The sequence below is a fragment of the Pholcus phalangioides genome, unplaced genomic scaffold, assembly GCF_987345545.1.
Source record: "Pholcus phalangioides strain wild (caught in Gottingen) unplaced genomic scaffold, Ppha-v1.0 ptg000007l_1, whole genome shotgun sequence".
NCBI classification, from domain to species: domain Eukaryota; kingdom Metazoa; phylum Arthropoda; class Arachnida; order Araneae; family Pholcidae; genus Pholcus; species Pholcus phalangioides.
In genome coordinates, this window is record NW_028301600.1 from 26,328,840 (window position 1) to 26,347,765 (window position 18,926).

The window sequence follows — 18,926 nt, forward strand, 5'->3', positions numbered from 1 at the left end:
TATCGCTCACCCACCCGAACGGTATAGGTCGATGTCACTTGTTTTCACAATAGTTTTAGTCTTTTTTTGGGGTTGATGTGCTGCTCATGGTTACTACGGATGATCCATATCAAGTTTTATTCGCAGCAAGTATTCAAAAACCAAAAATATAATATTGAGGAACGAAAAGAGCAGAGAACTTTACAGCGTGGTTATCTCCGGTGAAAAGAAAGATACAACTGTCTCATGAAACAAAGGAGAAAAAATGCACAGCTAGCCTGTGCATTTTTGTGCCACTCTGTGGGCCTCAGTCTCGCTTATTTCATCTGAAGAGACACTAAAGGGGAATCTGTAGAAATAGATGGCCCCTGCTGTGGGTGGAAGATGGTGTCCGTGTGGATGGAAGACGCACTACTCATGTCAACTCTCTGTGTGATCGGCTATCGGAATTCAGAAACTCCCCCCCCCCTCCCCCGCATCCCATAAACATGGCAAGAAATAAATAATTTAAAAAAAAGGAGGACCTGAAACCAAAACCTACACCCATAAAGAGCCTCTCACAATGGTATAGGCGCTCTCGTGAAAGAGGAACACTTCCTGTAATCTCTGAGTGAATATCTGAATTCATTGAAGCCTATTTTCGGGAGAAAATAACTGATTGAATATTCATCTGCATGTAGGCCTATAACTACATGCAAAACTGAATGAAAAATTGTATCTTTATGTTAGTAATGTTATTATTATTTTCGTAGTTCAACCAAATAACGATACAAAAATACAGTGGAACTCCTCTAAGTCGGCCACTAGGTGTACCGCAAAAAAGTGGCCGTCTGCGGAGGTGACCGCCGAATAGGGGTTATATGACAGGAAAAGCACATTTCAGAGGGTGTGTCAAAATAATGGTTTTCAATGTCACAAAAAAATCTTATGCTCAATTTACTTACAATGCCCATAAAACAGATACATATACAGTGAAACCTCACTAAACGATGCTCAATATAACGATAAATACCTCTACAACGGTATTTTTCAAATACTGTATCACTCCCTCACTGTTGCTCTACTGAATCGCTGAAGAAAGTATCCCCAAAGCCGAAACTTCCACATCATTTACCTATTGAGTAGAGATCATATACTATATTTGTCTGGTTTACCAGACAAATATAGTATTTTTTTAGTGTAGCAAATTTTTAAACTGTCTCATCAACATGGGCGGAGATACGGGGGGCGTGGGGGGCATTGTCCCTCCAGCGTCAAAAGTGTAGTCGACTGATCTAATGTATATATGCATATATGAATTGACATCATCATCTCCATCGTGCCCCCCCCCCAGCAATAATGACCGTGCCCCCCCCCCCCCCAAACTTCCAAGTCTATCTCCGCCTATGCTCATCAGCTAGGAGCAACCGTATAGCATTAGCCTTTTTGCACCATCCTATTTACAAATGTATCCAACCTGATAGTGCCATACATGAACAGAAAATCCGATTGATCAGAAAACATGTTTATGCTGTTGTATAAAGATTATAAGGTTATACAAAAAGAACTACCAGCTCTGATTGCACTGGGAAGAAAAAAAAACTGTACAGAAACTTGTTTTTAAAACTCTTATTCACAAGGAATTGGCCTCGGACAAGTTGGCCGCTGACCGCATGCAGAGGTGGCCGCGGAGTGGGGGGGATTTTTGTATTATGTCTATGGAGCCTATTGTCCGTTCCGAGGAAAACTGGCAGCGAAGGGGGTGGCCGGGGAATATAGATGGCCGCCTAGGGGAGTTACACTTTATATGTACAGTATATACGTATAATTTTGTAAGGAAAAAGCACAACAGTGATATTGGAGTAGAAAATTTCTAGGATATTGCGCCAGAATATTGTTGCTGTTGCTATGGATTTTTAATGTTGGTCACCAATATTGTTTTCTAATTTAAAGAATTTAAACGAATGGACATCGGTTCAAAACGATATTTTTTCAGTAATTTGTTCAAAATCATAAAAATTATGGAAAGTTTCTGAAAGTATAAATGATAATGAAAATATAAAATGGAAATGGTCATCATAAACCTCCGATGTATGGGAACTATATTAATACCTCTATAAGTAATACCCTCTCTACCTTCTTCTTTACTGCAAAGTTAACCTGGAACGACTATAGACACTGTAGTAAGATCCCCATGGCCTAAAGTATGCAGTTTAGTAACAAATTTTCATTGGCAACGAAATTTCCAAAGAACTGACGTAAAAACTGGCAACACATCTCCTCGATGATTTCCCCACCCATTAAAAGTATTTTTATTATCATTATTCCATTGGTTCGTAAGATTCCAAATTAATCGAAAACTCGTGAACAAAATATTTGAAAAAATATTTTTCAAGAATTGTCAATTTCTTTTTTCTGTAGAAGAAATACTTTTATTTAACATGGGGGGAGGGGGGAAAGAACTAGAATAAACTAGAATACTATAATAGAGTGGAACAGTGGTTCTCAACCGGTGCTGCGCGACAGCTTGAGAAAAATACAAAAAAGTAGTAAATTCGGAAAAAATTATTATTATTTTTTTAATAACAATAAATCAGTAACTTTGATGAATGAATGAAAAATGGGCCTACGGGGCTTCTCCATATAAATTATATACCAGAAAGTCATAAAAGGTTGAGAACCGCTGGAGTGGAATAACCACTAGTGAGATAAAACTACTCATTACTTTTTGTTCCGCCAGATGTCACTACTATCGAGTTGACTTGTCAAAATTCCAAAATCATTCTTTAATTTAGCTGTTGTGAGTTATTAGTATTTATTCATTGAGAGAGAGAAGAATCTGACGAGAAGATATGGAGGAGAAAAAAACGACTAGTAAGTACTATATTTTTTTACTATACCGTATTTTTCTGATACCAGGTCCCGCGGAATAGGGTCTTTAATGTGTTTCACTCCTCGTTAGTGGATAGATACTTCCGATAGCGAACTACTTGAAATCAGGTAGAAACTAATTTTTTTCTAAACTTTTTATTTTTGGTCATGAACGGATAATTTATCATATTCAACGGCGATTGTGTTCAATCCCAAGCTCATGTCGGTAAATATGATAAATCGTCAATTAATTATTTAATTAACTGAACTCTGAACATAACTATGGTCCAGGATCATGAATTCGATTGGTAATGTTGGTTTTAATGAAACAAACAAGGCTTTCGGGACCATCATGTAAAATAAAATTCAGTTTTCGGGTTTTTCGGCCGACGTGAAGTAAAGATTTTGTCTTTTGAAGTTTCGTTCGCCACCCGTGCGAACGATATTATAATTTGTGTATTGCACGTATCCTGTACGGGTAAAAATAATTAAATGGTTTAATGAAACAGAAGAAAAGTTATAAGTTTTTTCCTATTCATCAGACGTTCCAACTGTATTTGGGAATTACGCATAATCGCTGGTAAAAGTGAGAAATGTAGTGAAATTTAATGAAACTTTCTCTATATATCAAGACGATTGATAATTATGCATAACCACAGGTATATCACTTTTGCAGTAACACATACATTTTCAAAATTAAAATTAGGGTTGAGAATCGATTAAAAGTTTTAACTGGTAAATCAAAAATTTTAATCGATTAATCGAATTTTAATTGAATACTTTTAAGTAGCTCCTATATGGGGCATATAGTATTTGTTACTTTATAACAAACTTATTAGACAACTTTTTTATATTAACTAATGCTACAAAAATATATTTTATTCATTTCACTCACCTGTTCAATAGATGTAAGCAAATATATGATAGATTAAGAAATTAAGGCTCCACGCTCGGTGATGCCGAACACATTTTTGTCAGATTCTGTAATTTCTTCTCTAGGATCTTGTCATTTTTTTAGAAAATCAATCATTTTAGGTTAGTCACTGATTTTGACACTGCTTACGAGCTTCATACTGTTACTTTTTTACCTAAAAGTTGCTCCCAAATGGTACTGGAGGAAGTGGAGGGGGACTGATGTTTCCCGAATACGAAAAATGCTGTTCACAATGGAGACAACAAATTTCGGTCTTGTCTTCTAAAACTGAAAATAACTGAAAAAAACCTTTAAGACTTTAAAACTGAAATCATCACTGATTTTCGTTGAATCGGATTGTATTTTTCCCATTTCGAAAAATGTGATCAAAATATTGATTCACATATTTTTAAATATGGTCACTCATTTAAAATGTTACACCTAAAAATAAATATAATTTAAGACATCTAATCGGTTTCGCCAAACAAATGAAAATAAATTATGAATTTTTATTAAAAATTTTAATCTGATTAATCGAGTCGATTGACTGAACTAAAATTTTTAACTGCGATTAAAAATTGATCGATTAACCGATCCGGTAAACCGGACAAGCTCTAATTAAAATGTATAGGAATGAATTGCGACCGAAGTCCAAGGTCATAAAAATGTGAAAGTCGTATAAAGGAGGTTACTGTATATTGTACCTCCCCATTAGCGGGCAAAATATTTGGTCCCATGGGTGTCCGTTATCGAGAGGTTCTACTGTACCGAGGTCTGAACGTATCAAACTATAGCCAAAGCCTCCAATGAAAACTACATCGATGAATAACGGTAACCGAACAAACACCCAAGAAATTTGAAATCTTTTTTTTTTTTTTTCGTTCACGATAAAAAAACTCAGTTATATATTGAGGATTCTGAATTGACGTATTCTATTTTGTTGTGGGTCACACGTGACTCCGTCCAGTTGCCAAATCACTCATTTGGCTAAAATTGGGGAAGGGGTGGCAACTGCTCCTGGAGGCAGTACTTAAAGGGGGTCAAAAGGTTTTTGTTTCAATACGTAATTTGAAAAAAAAAACTTGTCTTTTTTTGAACAGGAAGCTGACTTCTATTTACGCTTCGAAGTTTGATCCATGATAATTCTGTTATTACTCAATTTTTTCAGCTCTAGGTACAATTGAAAAATCTGTGCTTTTTAATAGCTTTTTTTTCTGTGCTTTTTAATAGCTTTTTTTTCTGTGCTTTTTAATAGCTTTACAAAGTAAGTTTGTCGAACGAAAATCACAGAATGCACTTGGCAAAAAAGAAAACAAAAAAACCGAGCCATTTTCAATAATTATTCGAACAATTATTATTTTTAATATAAACTATTAATATACGTAAAAACTCGTGCGTTACTGATCCATCAGTTGACATTAAATCAAACAATTTCTGTGTTTATTTGTCTTCAACGCGCGCGCGTAGATTTTAATTTCATTTATTTAACTTTTGATGATTTCTTGTGAGTAGTTAAGATTTTATATAAACAAATAATAAGAAATACTGTATACAAGGCAGCAACTAAGAGAGAGCGGAGGTCTGGTGCCCCTGGCGCTAAACGAGGCAAGGTACTGAGTTCACTCTTTTACCACTAAAATTTACGGGGATGCGAGTGCCAAAATGAAACTGGCCGCGGATGACAGAGTAAATTTTCATTTCTAGTTACAGCCCTGAATGTTTTACATTATTTATGAAATATCTCCGATACGCTGAATTCCAAAAAATAACTTTTTTTACTATGATGAGTAGAAGAGATTGTGCTCACAGCATGCACATAGAGGGAATGTGTCTGTAGCTAACCTTAAGTTTCTTGCTGTTAATGTTATTTTCTGGTTTCCGTGTCGTAGTTGTTGCATTCAACCTCTCTTGGTTTTTCAGCTTCAAACCAGCCATTCAGAAAATCTACTCGAGGTCGTCCTATTCCGATCGAGACATATGGTAAGATTGCGTACAATTTTATGTTTATTTCATTGCCACTATACTATACTAAAGTGACGATGATTATATATGTTAGGGGCCGTTCAAGTATTACGTAAGCAAATTTTTAGCCATTTTTAACCCCCTCCCCCCTTTGTCAGCAAAAATCAGCAAAACGCTGACCCCCCTCCCCCCCATTGTCAGCAACATTTCGTCATCAGCTCTGCCCCTGTGAATCCTAACTCATATTTTCATAAAGGGTGGTTGATGACGTAAGCATTATCCAAACCCCCCCCCCTACTCCCTTGTCATCAAAAGTCAGCAAATCGGAAACCCCCCCCCCCCATCGATGATGACGTAATACTTGAACGGCCCCTCATCAAAGAGCTTGGCAAGCCATGCTTTAAAGAGCCCTGTCCTCAAAGAGAATTTGAACCACTATAGCCGCTCTTAACAGCATATAAAGTCATTTTTCCTCAATGTTTCGATATTTAACCCTTACTGTGACAATCCCGAGATATCTCGGGTTCTTAAAGCTTTTCAAAACGGCAACCTCCTGACCACATCACATTGTAAGTTTTCTCCTCCTGATAACATGTTTTTCTCCCCCCCCCCCCCCGTCCTGTCAATCAATTGCCAGTTGGCGGAGTCATCTTCTGTTCAAAGTCTGATGACAGAAGTGGGAGAGCAATTATGTTTTTCCTTTCCCTTCGAGGTTGCATACGATTATGCTTAGAGCATAAATAACCAAGAGGGAAACGATAATTTTTCCCCCTTCCTTGTTTTATTATTATTATTTTGTTTCAAGGGAGGGGGGACAGCTCTCAATCGAAAAAATATATATATTCTTCTTGAAAGTAGGTGGCAATTTCAAGAAGGTTTGACGATTTCTATGTGACAGTTCTAATGCGGATTAGGAGAATTTTAAAAAACCGCTTAAAGGATTAAAAAAAAATATTTAAAATTTATGTAATCGTTTGGCATCAAAAAGTATTTATTTTGAAAAGTTTAGGTATTACACAGCTTTCACACAGAATATTCCATTAGCAAACTATACCGATGAAACATCGATTATATATAATCGTTCAGGACAGTAATTTACATATCTTGAAGCAATAAAATAAAACAATGATCGCCAACTTGACTAATCAAGAAAAATGTTTTAGTGCACAGAATGACCACAATCTAAATAAATTTAATTTTTAACTTTTAGACTTGTGCCTCCCCCCATCCTCCCCCCCCCCATCCCCCTTGCGTACTTCCGTGAAGGGGACTGTCGAAGACTTCTCGGTTAAAACTAGCATCGGTCTAGGAGTACACATTTAGTAAGCTTTGTCTCAGCTTACTAAATTTTGCTGAATAGGGGGAAGGGGTGCTTTCGTAATACTTTGAACGGACTTTTTAAGATAATACAAGATACATTCCATCGAATTATCGAGTTATAAACGGATTTAAAGTGTACTTTATAAAACCTTGTATTTTATACTAGGCCTTACCGAGTAATGCAAGGACCTCCCATCGAGAAAGTTTTCGAATTTTCTTCACAAACTCTCACCAACAATATTTATCGTTAATAATATTATTTTGCGATACATGTATATCACACAAAGTGCTGAATTCCATAACAAACATCTTTTACTAGGATGGTTAGAACCGCTTACTCACAGCAGGGGAGCATCCAGGGCGATGCGTTGGGAGGGGCAAATTATTGTGTAGGCTTATTGGATCGTCCCGTATTTTTACGGGATAGAAAAATTTTCCTATATTATTCTACTTTTAGGAGGGGTGATCGACCTCCCTCTCCTGGGGATCTGCGCCTGAGTGGAGATAAACATCATTAGATGCGAATAAACGAGACAGACGTTTTCAGACATGAATGGGAGGGAGACCGTTAAATCGGAAACCCCCTCCCCCCATCTCAAGTTTCAGCTGCAAATGGAGTGGAGGCAAGCATTTTCGGCAGCTAAAGAAGCGTTGCAAATATCTTTAGCTGTAAACGGAGCGGTGGCAGACGTCTTTTGCATTAAATGGAGTGGAGCCAGACATATTTAGATGCGAATGAAGGCGAAGTAGACACTTTCGGCTACGAATGGAGTGGAGACAGGTACAGTATCTTCAGCTGCGAATGGAGTGGAGACAGGTACAGTATCTTCAGCTGCGAATGGAGTGGAGACAGGTACAGTATCTTCAGCTGCGAATGGAGTGGAGGCAGGTACAGTATCTTCAGCTGCGAATGAAGTGGAGACAGGTACAGTATCTTCAGCTGTGAATGGAGTAGAGGCAGACGTCATGAGTTTTGAATGAAGTAGAGGCAGACGAGTCATGAGTTTTGAATGAAGTAGAGGCAGACGAGTCATGAGTTTTGAATGAAGTAGAGGCAGACGTCATGAGCTTTGAATGGAGTAGAGGCAGACGTCATGAGCTTTGAATGGAGTAGAGGCAGACGTCATGAGCTTTGAATGGAGTAGAGGCAGACGTCATGAGCTTTGAATGGAGTAGAGGCAGACGTCATGAGCTTTGAATGGAGTAGAGGCATGAGCTTCGAATGGAGCGGAGGAAGATATCTTTAGCTGCGAAAATAGTGGAGACATTAACGGATCCATGACGATATGTTGGGGAACGCGACATTTGTAAGTTCGTCGGACCGTCCAGTATTTTACGGAACCGAATTTTCCCATATTATTTTACTCTTGGGAAGGACAAAAGCCCCCAACCTTTTCCTCTGAATCCGTGCCTGACTCTAGCAATTTTCATTTAGGAGAGGTGTCGGTAGCTGACCTCAAGTTTATTTCCTTGTCTCTTTCATAGTTTTTGCACTCAACATATTGGTTTCCTGCTTTTTCAGCATCAAAACTATTTTTTGGGAGATCGACACGATGTCCTCCGGCACCCGTCGAAGCAGATCGTGAGTGTGGTAAGAAAATACATGATATATTTCATCTAATTACCGAGTTGTAAACGGACTTAACTTTCATGAGTATGAAGCTTATTGTATAAGAACATTGTGTTTTATTCGAGAACGTACTGAGTGCTGCAAGGCATCCTAAAAACTTTCGAATTTCCTTCACAGGAAACAGCCCCCCCCCTCCCAAGAATGCGACATGTTGCACTAGAGTGGCAACTGATTTCAGTTTGAAAGAAACTTATCCCACTGAATATTGAATTCGGTCATTGAATTAGAAACAAAAAGACCCATTGAAAACAACTTTGAGTAAATTTTCCTCAACTAAAAATACATTTTTAAATTCAAAATCGAATTCCAAAATATTAAATAACAATTTATTATAAATATTAAAATTTTTTTATCATGAACTTCTTAGAAATGGTCGTCACACAGCATATGCATTTTTTTGCATAGTGTGGTATTTTGTTTTTAACTGAAACATCTTGCGTATTTTTTATGGTTTTTTCAGAAATCGTAATTTACAATTATCCGAATGATCCCCCTGATTTTCGAAACTACTGCATTAGACACACAACACAACCCAACTAAAAAAATCTTCTTTATACATTTTGGGATGAATGCTGAATGTTGTACTGTGATGATACGGGGTGTTCCAAAATTCATTGACTGACCTATTTGAAAAATGAATAAAAAAAACAGAAAGCGTTAGATATATGCACCGTTTGCTGCATTGTGCTTGAGAAGCCAGTAAATTTTGAATCAGTAATCATGCACAGCACCATCTTTTCTTTCTTTCTTCCAAATCGAGCACAACTGCGGTCTATCGCCATGGCAAATTTACCACCGAATGAGTTGTGCCGGAAGTATGCATGTGTACCTAATAAGTCTGAGTGAGTATCTGGTGTTGCGCATGTGATTTTTTTAGCATCATCTGCTGAACTTTCTAACAAATTTCAAAATTTTGTCTAACTGAAAATGCACTGTTTTCCTAAGCACAATACACCAAACAGTGCCCTTTTACCGCTTCTTGTTCTTTTTAATTCATATTTCAAATAGGTCAGTCAGTTTTGAAACACCTCTATCTATTTTTTTTGCTTTTTCATTTTCGGTGGACTGCAAAGCCAAACCATCTGGTCTTTGTTGCAGACTCATGATTGAAATTTTGAAGTAATTTTCAATCACGTCTGTTTTGAGAAATAGTTCAGTCTTGTGGCTGCAGTAACTAGAACAGTGACACCTTAGCTTAGGAATTTTTCTTCTAACGGAGATTTTTTCGACGTTTTTCTGCCTCAGCTAACGAGTATGGATTTGACAACGAATATTTTAGTTCATATGGATACACGCGTTAACATAGAGCAGCCACGCCGTGAGCTAAATTTTCGTGCCAATTAAAATGAATCCAATCAGTAACTGCCACTCCAGCCAGACAGATTAATTTACTTATATCTCGGAATCGCTTTCCAGATACACCTCTTTTTCTCTTTCAAAATGATTTTAAACCATTTCATGTAAAATAAATGGTTAAGCTAAGAGAAAAGGGATTTAAAAAAAAGAAAAGAAAACCTCAGACCTGAATGGTTTCAGTGTATGGGGTAAGACTCTAAAATACCAAACTGAACAGTCTGGACATTGTAGAAACTTATCTGTTCATCTGCATGTGTGTGTGAGAGAGAAGTGAGCTGACTATATCACATAGCACACCAAAACTCACTTTTGTTTTCACTGTGGCTCATGAACCCGACTACATAGCATGCGTAGTGCAAATAAAAAGATGTTCAGTTTTTGATGTTCCTTGACCTTCATCCAATTGTGAAGCTTTTATCTCGCAATTAGTTTTTATTTTTTTTATAAGGCTTTTTAGTGTTTTGTGAAAGTTTGAAATTTTGGGCAGTTCTTTGATCGAATTAAATGATTTTTCATAGAAACGTATGAAACAAAGATTATATTTCTAATGAAGATTTCGGTTAAGGAATGTGATTGGAGAACGAATTATTTGCGTTATCCGAGGTATTACTATGTATAAATAGAGCTGTAAATACAACTGGGAAACTTGATGACTATGTGGTGTACTAATCTAAAATTTAAAAATTTCATGACACTCGTCATCTACTTGATCTAGATTCTAGATGCTGAAGGAATGTTCAACTCAAAAGTGGCCAACCTATCGAAAAGAAAGTCATGGTGGATGGTGCTGAGAATGACAAGTCTGCCAACAAAAAATTTTCAAAGGAAAAAAATGAAAATAAATTTCAAATTTTTCAAGTTAAATCTAATTTTATTTTGGACAGTGACAGATTTCTTCAAAATATGGTGCAATCCCGAAGGGCCGTAACTAGGATTTTTGGGAGGCGGGGAGGCAAACTTATTCAGCCCCCCTCCCCCACTGCAAAATTCAATGATTTTATAAAATATGCCGCTACTTAAAGTTTGTCACCTAGGGCAGTTGCCCCCCCCCCTATTTCCGGCCATGAAATTCCATTGTTTCGGGACGTATGGTAACCCGATTCTTCCAACGAAATTTCATCATCATTCCGATGCAAATCATGCGTTATTAGTAGGGTGGCCATTCGTCCCGTATTTCACGGGGATAGGCCCGGTTTTTTTCTGTCCCGACTTTTTTCCAGAAATGTCCAGGATTTTCACGTATTTTCAACGAAGCTAACTTTACTTTTTATTTTTCATTTTATTCTTCAAATCAACGATTAAAATTATATATCAAATCAAATCAAATTTATTCATTTTCAATATACAGAGATTTAGATTAGTTTTTTAAAACATAATTGTCATCCAGAGGATGTGATGCGTGTACGGATGAACTTTGATTTTCTAACTCAGAAATTACATTACAATAATTACGACTACAAATAAGAATATTCATTTTATATATTTGTCATGTTGGTTTTTTTTTTCTTAATTTCCTGCACTTTGAAGTGGCGCTTCATTTCCCGCGATTAGCGACTTTTCCGTGATTTTAGAACGAGTTAGCAACTTTGCTTTTGTCATCCCTTTTGGCGATAATTGGCAATGTTCCGTATTTTCCCGTATTTCGAAGCCCAATTTCCAATATTTTTTCGAGCAAATATGGTCAGCCTAATTATTAGGTAACGGTCACATTTCATGTACACCTTGGAGCAGAAAATATTGCACGCGCATGCACACACAGACAGGCGTAGCGCGCACAGGCAACACACACATACACAAGCAGATAGAAAGATTCAACATAGAGCGCATGCAAACAGTGCTATCGTCTTCGGGAGACACGTTTCCGACGATGCTTTCCTAAAGATAATAAAGGTATAGTATATGGTTTGCGGGTTTTAATGTTCTCTACCTCTAAGGGCTGGTTCACACTGGACCGATACGATAAGCGATATCGACAAGGATTGATTCATGTTTTTTAAGTAATCCGTGCCCATATCGCCGTCGTATCGCTTACCGTATCGGTCCAGTGTGAACCCGTTCTACAATTTCACGTGGCTTTGAGGTCGAGTCAGGACAATTTTTTATTCATGTCAATTCATACGTAACTTCGAATATACAGTATAATTCGTAGGCTTCTTATTTTCGAAAATGTATTCTTCCGTTATGCAGGGCCGTAACTAGGATTCTTGCCGCCTGGGGCAAACATTATTTTCCCACCCCCAGAATTTTAAAATTCGATAATTTTGTAACGGTGTTGTTTGTTCCCACCTAAAACTGTCGCACCCTAAATTTTGCCCCCTGGGGCAGTTGTCCTCCTGCCCCCCTCTAGTTCCGGCCCTGCGTTATGTATCAAATTTCCACTAAACACTTTATAGAGATTTTCACCCTATCATCAAATTACTCGTGCTTCATTCATGGTATAAAATTTACTTTTGTTTATTAGCGGCAGACGAACAATCAAGGGAACCTTCTGTAAATTACGTGCCTACATCTCGCAAAACACTAAGCAATTTAGGTAAGATACTAATTTTATAAATGATCAAAATAATTTTTTTCCTCATGCCTAACCTCTTTGCTTCAGAGGTACACATATATGTACCGTAAACACGGGCTATACTTTGGCCCTGTAGTGAATTTGTAACAAGTTTTGTACAGGCACTTTCTTTGACTTAGTAAAGCTTTCGATACTATCTCTCATAATATCTTAAGAACAAAGCTCTATCATCTTGGAATTCGGGGTCATACACTTTAACTATTCGCTAGTTACCTTTCAGGCCGAAAACAATTATGTACAAATAAATAACATTAAGTCACCCTTAATGCGCTATGAAATTGGGGTCCCCCAGGGATCCTGTTTGGGCCTTCTACTCTTTAACATATATGTAAATGATCTGGTGGTCTCCTTGGGTGATACTGAATTTGATCGGGGTGGCCTTGATTTGATTTTGTACGCGGATGACAAGTCTCCTTATATCCTCTTCCACAGTTGAAGAGTTAGTTTTTGTTACTAACCACTACGCCAACAAAATTTTCGGTTGGTTTTGTTGCAATTCTTTAACAATGAACCACATAAAAACCAAAAGTATCTTATTTCGACAAATTAATAAGCCGATTCCTCTTGTTATCCAACCAGTTTCCATAAATAACTTTGAAATTCAATATAATTCTTCAGTAAAAAATTCCTGGGTGTGATTTTCAATTCTCACTTAAAATGGAATGACCATTTTACATACCACCCGTATTAAACTGAGACAGGCAACGGGCGTCATTGCCAAATTATCTACTATCATTCCGTTAAAAATTAAACTTTTACTGTACAACACTCTTATACTTCCTACACTTACTTATTGTCACTTGATTTGGGTCGTACATCATCTGATAACCTGAATAATTTAGCCACCATCCAGTAGACGTGTTATAATACGGATATAATACCCGTAGACGTGACGTACTTTACCCCGCTGCAGCTTGCACTAAAATGCTTTTCAACAATATAAATACTACGGGCCCACGATGCTGGAATATCTACCTGCCGCTTTAAGAGAAATTAATAGCCTACGCAAAAATGTTTAAGACCCGTCTAAAAATCTATTTAACACAACAGCCATCTGAGATTTAGTATATTTCCTCCTTTTTCCTCATTATAATATAGCATCAATTTATGTTTTTTTTCGACTTTTTCATTTTGTTTTCCTGATTGTTTTGCCAACCCTTCTTATCCTCCACGGAGCTCGTCAGGGCATTTCTATGCCATTTTCTTCGTGTTTCGACTGTACGTGTACAGTTTTTTTTGTTATATTGTTCAATGCTCTCACCTGTATCAATAATCATACAAGTTTTATAATGCACTGTAATATTCATGTACGGAAATAAATTGAAATTGAAATAGTGTTACTTTGTCCCAAAACGAAAACATGCGTTTGGGACTGGATTGAACATAGGATTGAAACATGCCTTCTAAAAGCTGAATGCTTCAGGTTCGCATAGCAACCGTCGATTCCGCCAAGCCGTAGCATTAGTTAGGCAACCCCACCTTCAACGGAGTTCTAATATTTACCGCTGGGTTGCAGTAGTACTGTTTTCATAATCCTGTTAAATACACGTGTTTTGTTTGTTGTCAAACTTTCGTTCCTGCAAGGAATCCAGTATATGTTTTGGTTTAGGTAACTACCAAATTTTAAAGCCAATATCATCCTGATTAAAAATATTAAAATGCTTTTGTTGAACTATATATATATATATATATCGAAGTTTTTTGGTGTGTTCCATTGAGAAATCAACTTTGCAAAATATCTGGGCTTGTCAATGCTAAGGCTTTCAACGAGACGAGATATCTCGTCAATGCCGCTTAAACGGTTAATAAATGAATTCAAATGAATGAAAAAAAAAGACCGAATTCAAGTAACTTATTTATTCCGGATTCTCACTGTCCGACAAATAATTGCAATCTTTTTCAACATTACAAAATGTCTGGGAATGTCAATGTTAAAATTTTACAATCTATGTCATTGTTTTGCGTTTCGTGCGTGCTTTTGTCTTTTGACATGACGAGAACAAATCTTGTATTCTTTTTATAGGGACATTTGTTTTGGCGCAGCTTGACCAAGTTGGTCCTTGCGACAATAAAATCAAAATACAATCCAAGTCAATGCTAAAATAAGAGGCAAGAGATTGACGAGATATTTCGTCAATGCCGCCTAAATTGTTGATTACGCCGTGTGTATTTTTTTCCGCAAAGTTTGGTTCTTGGGAGGGATGATCATCCACCTTCTGGATTCATGCCGGACCCAGGGTACCAGAGATCTATCTTTTTTTTATAAAATTTTTGTTATTATAAATTTAGTTTTGATTAAATTTAATTCCATAAGTAGAACGTGTCCTTTCTTGGATGAGGATAGGGGCCCTAGGTAAAATAGAAGGCCACGAGAAAAAAATATGGTCCAAAGGAGGCCATGGACTGAAAAAGGTTGAGAAACACTGCTCTAAAGGACACTTTGGAAGAAGAAACTATTGTAGAACAGTATTTGCTTGGAAGGAAAAATATATTTTCTAGGAGAACTGGTTATGGAGTGTAGCAGAAACTGGCACTATTGTGGATTCCGTGGAGCCTACAGAAAAGGCTTGAGAGTGGCTAAGGGAAAAAAAGACACCTTTTCTAAAAATAATCTAATATCGCACGAGTGATCGTCTCCAAAATTATTGAAAAGAGGAATTTTTTCCGTGAATATTAAATAGACAAAGAATTGAAATTTTTTTTAACTTATAAAAGACCGATACACACAAAGATTATACATACTTAGGTACAGTATCTATGTATGTATTCAAGGGTGGTTCTACGTCACCTGCCGCCCGGGTGCAAAGCTCATGTGCTGCTCCTAAAGACAACCCTGGTGGGAAGCCGATTCTGTGAGATGAACCTGATTTTTTATTCGTCCGAAAGCACACAAATTGTTTTGCCTGCTCCTTGACCATACATCCCGCTTTTAAAGAAACTGCCCTGTTATATATTTATTTGGTCCAGTTCTTAATTATGGCAGATCATTTTTCCACATTGCAGCTCTTATTCATGCGCCATCATATCTTCCTTCCTTTTAGGCTTGAATTTTTTAATTAATCTAAATTTTGTTAACAGAGTTGAACCTTGTTAAAGCCAAAATACTTACTCTAAGGTTCTCAGGGAGGAATCTGGGGGGAGTGTAAGGGGTTTCTGGTGCTCCAGGCCCTGGAGAAGTGAGAACCCAAATTCTTTTTTTGCCTTTCATTTGACTGCTCCCGAAAAATTACTGGGTATTTACAAGGTGTTTTAGCGGCCTATAGCCAGGGACGACAAGTTCAGTGGGGCGTCAAATTTGAGGAATGAGTGGATCAAGAAAATTAATAGAATGGGAGATGGGTGGTAAAATTTGTACAGCCCCACAGGTTGTAAAACTACAAACCCGCCTCTGTCTAGAGAGGGGGAGGGGCTGGGCCAGTGAGCGACAAAAAGAGTGACCTACAGAACACGGTTTTGGACATTTTTCTAGTGTAAGCGTGTATATTTTGGTGATAAAAAATCGCCCCCCCCCCCCTTCAGTTGGCGTCCTGAAAAATCACCTCTCTTCAGTTGGTGCCCTAATAAATTGGCCGTTTGAACTATGCAGCCACGTAGTTCGCAGGATTGAAGATCCGGCCCTGGTGACCTAGAGAGTCTGTTAGCATGGGAGTGACCGAAAGAGTAACTTCGAGACACGGGCGTAGATAGATCGAGTTCGTTCTTGTTTCTAGTATTACAGCCCAAGGCCCTGCCTGTTTCCTCAAGTTTCCTCAACATTTTCGTTGTCAAGGTATGATTCAAGAGAGGAGCAGCGCGTGGTGTTATGACTTTTTGTTCTTCAAAACTTTATGTATCTGATCAAACTTATGTTAACAATCAACAAAAGCTCAGACTACCTCCCGGGTGCACCGCACCCGTCGCACCCACTCTTAAGTCACCCATGTATGTACTTCTAATAACATAGATTTCATTTAGTCTTTTTTCTTCATTGATTTGTAAACATTTTTTTTTTTTGCCAAAGAAGCACCAGTGTAAACTAAGAATCAATAAAAAGTAAATTTTTGTACTCACACACACATATGTGAGAGTACTTTTTCTTCATTCAAAATTAGTGGGTTCCATTTCTTCAAGCATGTTTAGCGGTGTTTTAAAATAGGAATATTTGAAGTGAGACAAAATTACCCTAACTTAAGGGCTACTTCGACCCAAAATAAATTTCATAAAAATACCATATTATAATACTATAAAAATATACTATATTATAAAAATACTATATAAAATAAAGTGGATTTGTCTTTTCACAGAGAAAGATTTGAATTATCTAAAACTTGTCTTAAATCTCAGAGTATTTGTTCTAGCATAAGATTATACAAAAAGTTTTATAAAGGTTTTCCAAATTAAAATCCGTGTTTGCGGTATCTCATTTTTAACGATTTGAAATGGCTTTTAATGATTCTTTTTTCAAGTTTAGACCTAAGGTACACATACGTGTATCTGACTCAAATGATCCTAGTAAAGATATCGATCCAAATTAATCAATTTATTCATTTATTAAATTTTTTTTCTCTTTGAATGGCATTTTCACATACCATAAACACAAATCAATAAAATAATTTTTTTAGTAGTCCTTTTTGGGTCAGGTTTGAAGAGGGTAATGTTAACATACGTATCTTCATCTGATACTCATTTTCTGAAATCTTTTTTAATGTATTTTTCCGATGTATCTTATTCCATTCAATTTTATACTTATTATTTCCGTATTATCCGTTACACATCTTTGCTAATTTTGTTTCAATTCATTAGGTCCGTGCCTACTAACAGAGAAAGAAGTTTCGCCTATCCGTTGTACAGCTCGTAAATCAGTACTCAGTTTAGGTGAAGGTAAGATATATACTGATTCGATTTTGGGGCTCTAATTATGATTACGCGCGTGATTCAAATCTTAAAATAAAGCCTCAAACTTAATCAGTTGTCAGCCTTTATGATCTATGTTTAAATGTGTTTTTGAATTAGTCTCTATAATCAATCATCAGATTTGTACTCGTTATCAGGAAGCTGAATTTGCTTCGACGGGGTCTAGATTAGAATCTTCGTTCGACTGCCCTTTCGGAATCGGATCTGAAATGTTCGAACTCACCTGATAGTTCTTTAGAATTATATACGAATAAAACTGTTGTTCGACTGTTTCCATGTTATAGCTGGGATTCAACCTCAGACCTGCTCAACCAAAGTCCCGTATTCAAATACAAATAATATAAAGGCCACAACAAGCAAACAACCCAATGAGGTGGCCAAAAAAAAATATGGCCATGAAAAACATGGATGTCAAATCTACAATGCAGCAACCCAAAATAAGAGCAGTTATTACGAAAAAAAACCTGATAATTATGATACTATGTAATAGTGCCCATTAAAAAAATGGTGGTTGCCTTATCTAAATATGGATATCTTCTCGATCCATTCAAGAAACAAAAACTAATAACAAAATTACTCTTCTTCAAATACAAGAAACTAATTTCGCTCCATGGACCAAAGTGTTGTCAAATATCGCACTATAGATGCATATTTTGGGGAACTTTAAAAATTTTATCAATAATTTTTTAATTGTATGTAGGAAAACCTGCATTTTTTATTCAATTTTTTTCGCCGAAAAGACTAGTGTATTTGGAAGTATTCTTATGTATTTGTATGCAAAATTGCACCCGACTCTCGCAAATTTGGCTCATATGCTTATTGTTGCTCCCATCTTTTGCGTAATTTCGGGTATTACTGTAGTCGTATAAAATAGAATTTTATGTTAAGGCAGAAGTGCCCAAACTTTCCGTTCTACCGCCCACTTCTTCAGAATTTCTTTTGTTTCCATCGCCCCCGTCCCCAGCTTAAGTAAACCCATATGACTTATGCTATACACAGATCTTCTACCGCACCCCTATACCACTCCATCGCACTCTAGGGGCCAATATTGCCCAGTTTGGGAAACAGCGCATTGAGGTAATGTGACAGAATCAAAAGCTTTTTTCGTTATATCTGGAGATACACTATACAGGGGTTCAACTATATTTATCAGAATTTATTGTCAAATCTTAAACAGTATTATATTAAAGGTTTTTAATATTTCCAAATAACTGTTTCTAATTTCTACTTTTAGGCATTTTCTTTTGTTCCCTCATATTTACAATAGTCAGAGTCATTCAATATATATGCCTACGGCCTCTTGTTTTTATATTTTCAGACCCACATCCTATAAAGGAAGCCACAACACCTTCGAGGATGCAATGTAAGACATTTTTCACTCATTTATTTCATTCAGTATTAAGATTTGCCTTTTTAAATTTGCCTGCCAAAAATTAGGCAGTCTACGCCAC

The 18,926-nt window shown here is 36.9% G+C and overlaps 1 protein-coding gene across 1 annotated transcript in view; it reads left to right on the forward strand.

Moving 5' to 3' along the window:
* The first annotated feature begins 2,748 nt into the window (after nucleotides 1-2,748).
* LOC149085112 (uncharacterized) overlaps nucleotides 2,749-18,926 on the forward strand; it is a 57,780-nt gene continuing 41,602 nt past the window's right edge. The window contains exons 1-6 of the mRNA XM_089232922.1: nucleotides 2,749-2,832; nucleotides 5,663-5,722; nucleotides 8,547-8,615; nucleotides 12,472-12,543; nucleotides 17,365-17,442; nucleotides 18,794-18,838. Of these exons, the coding sequence (XP_089089048.1) occupies nucleotides 2,811-2,832; nucleotides 5,663-5,722; nucleotides 8,547-8,615; nucleotides 12,472-12,543; nucleotides 17,365-17,442; nucleotides 18,794-18,838 (346 nt within the window). The 5' untranslated portion in view covers nucleotides 2,749-2,810. The remainder of the gene's footprint in view (nucleotides 2,833-5,662; nucleotides 5,723-8,546; nucleotides 8,616-12,471; nucleotides 12,544-17,364; nucleotides 17,443-18,793; nucleotides 18,839-18,926) is intronic.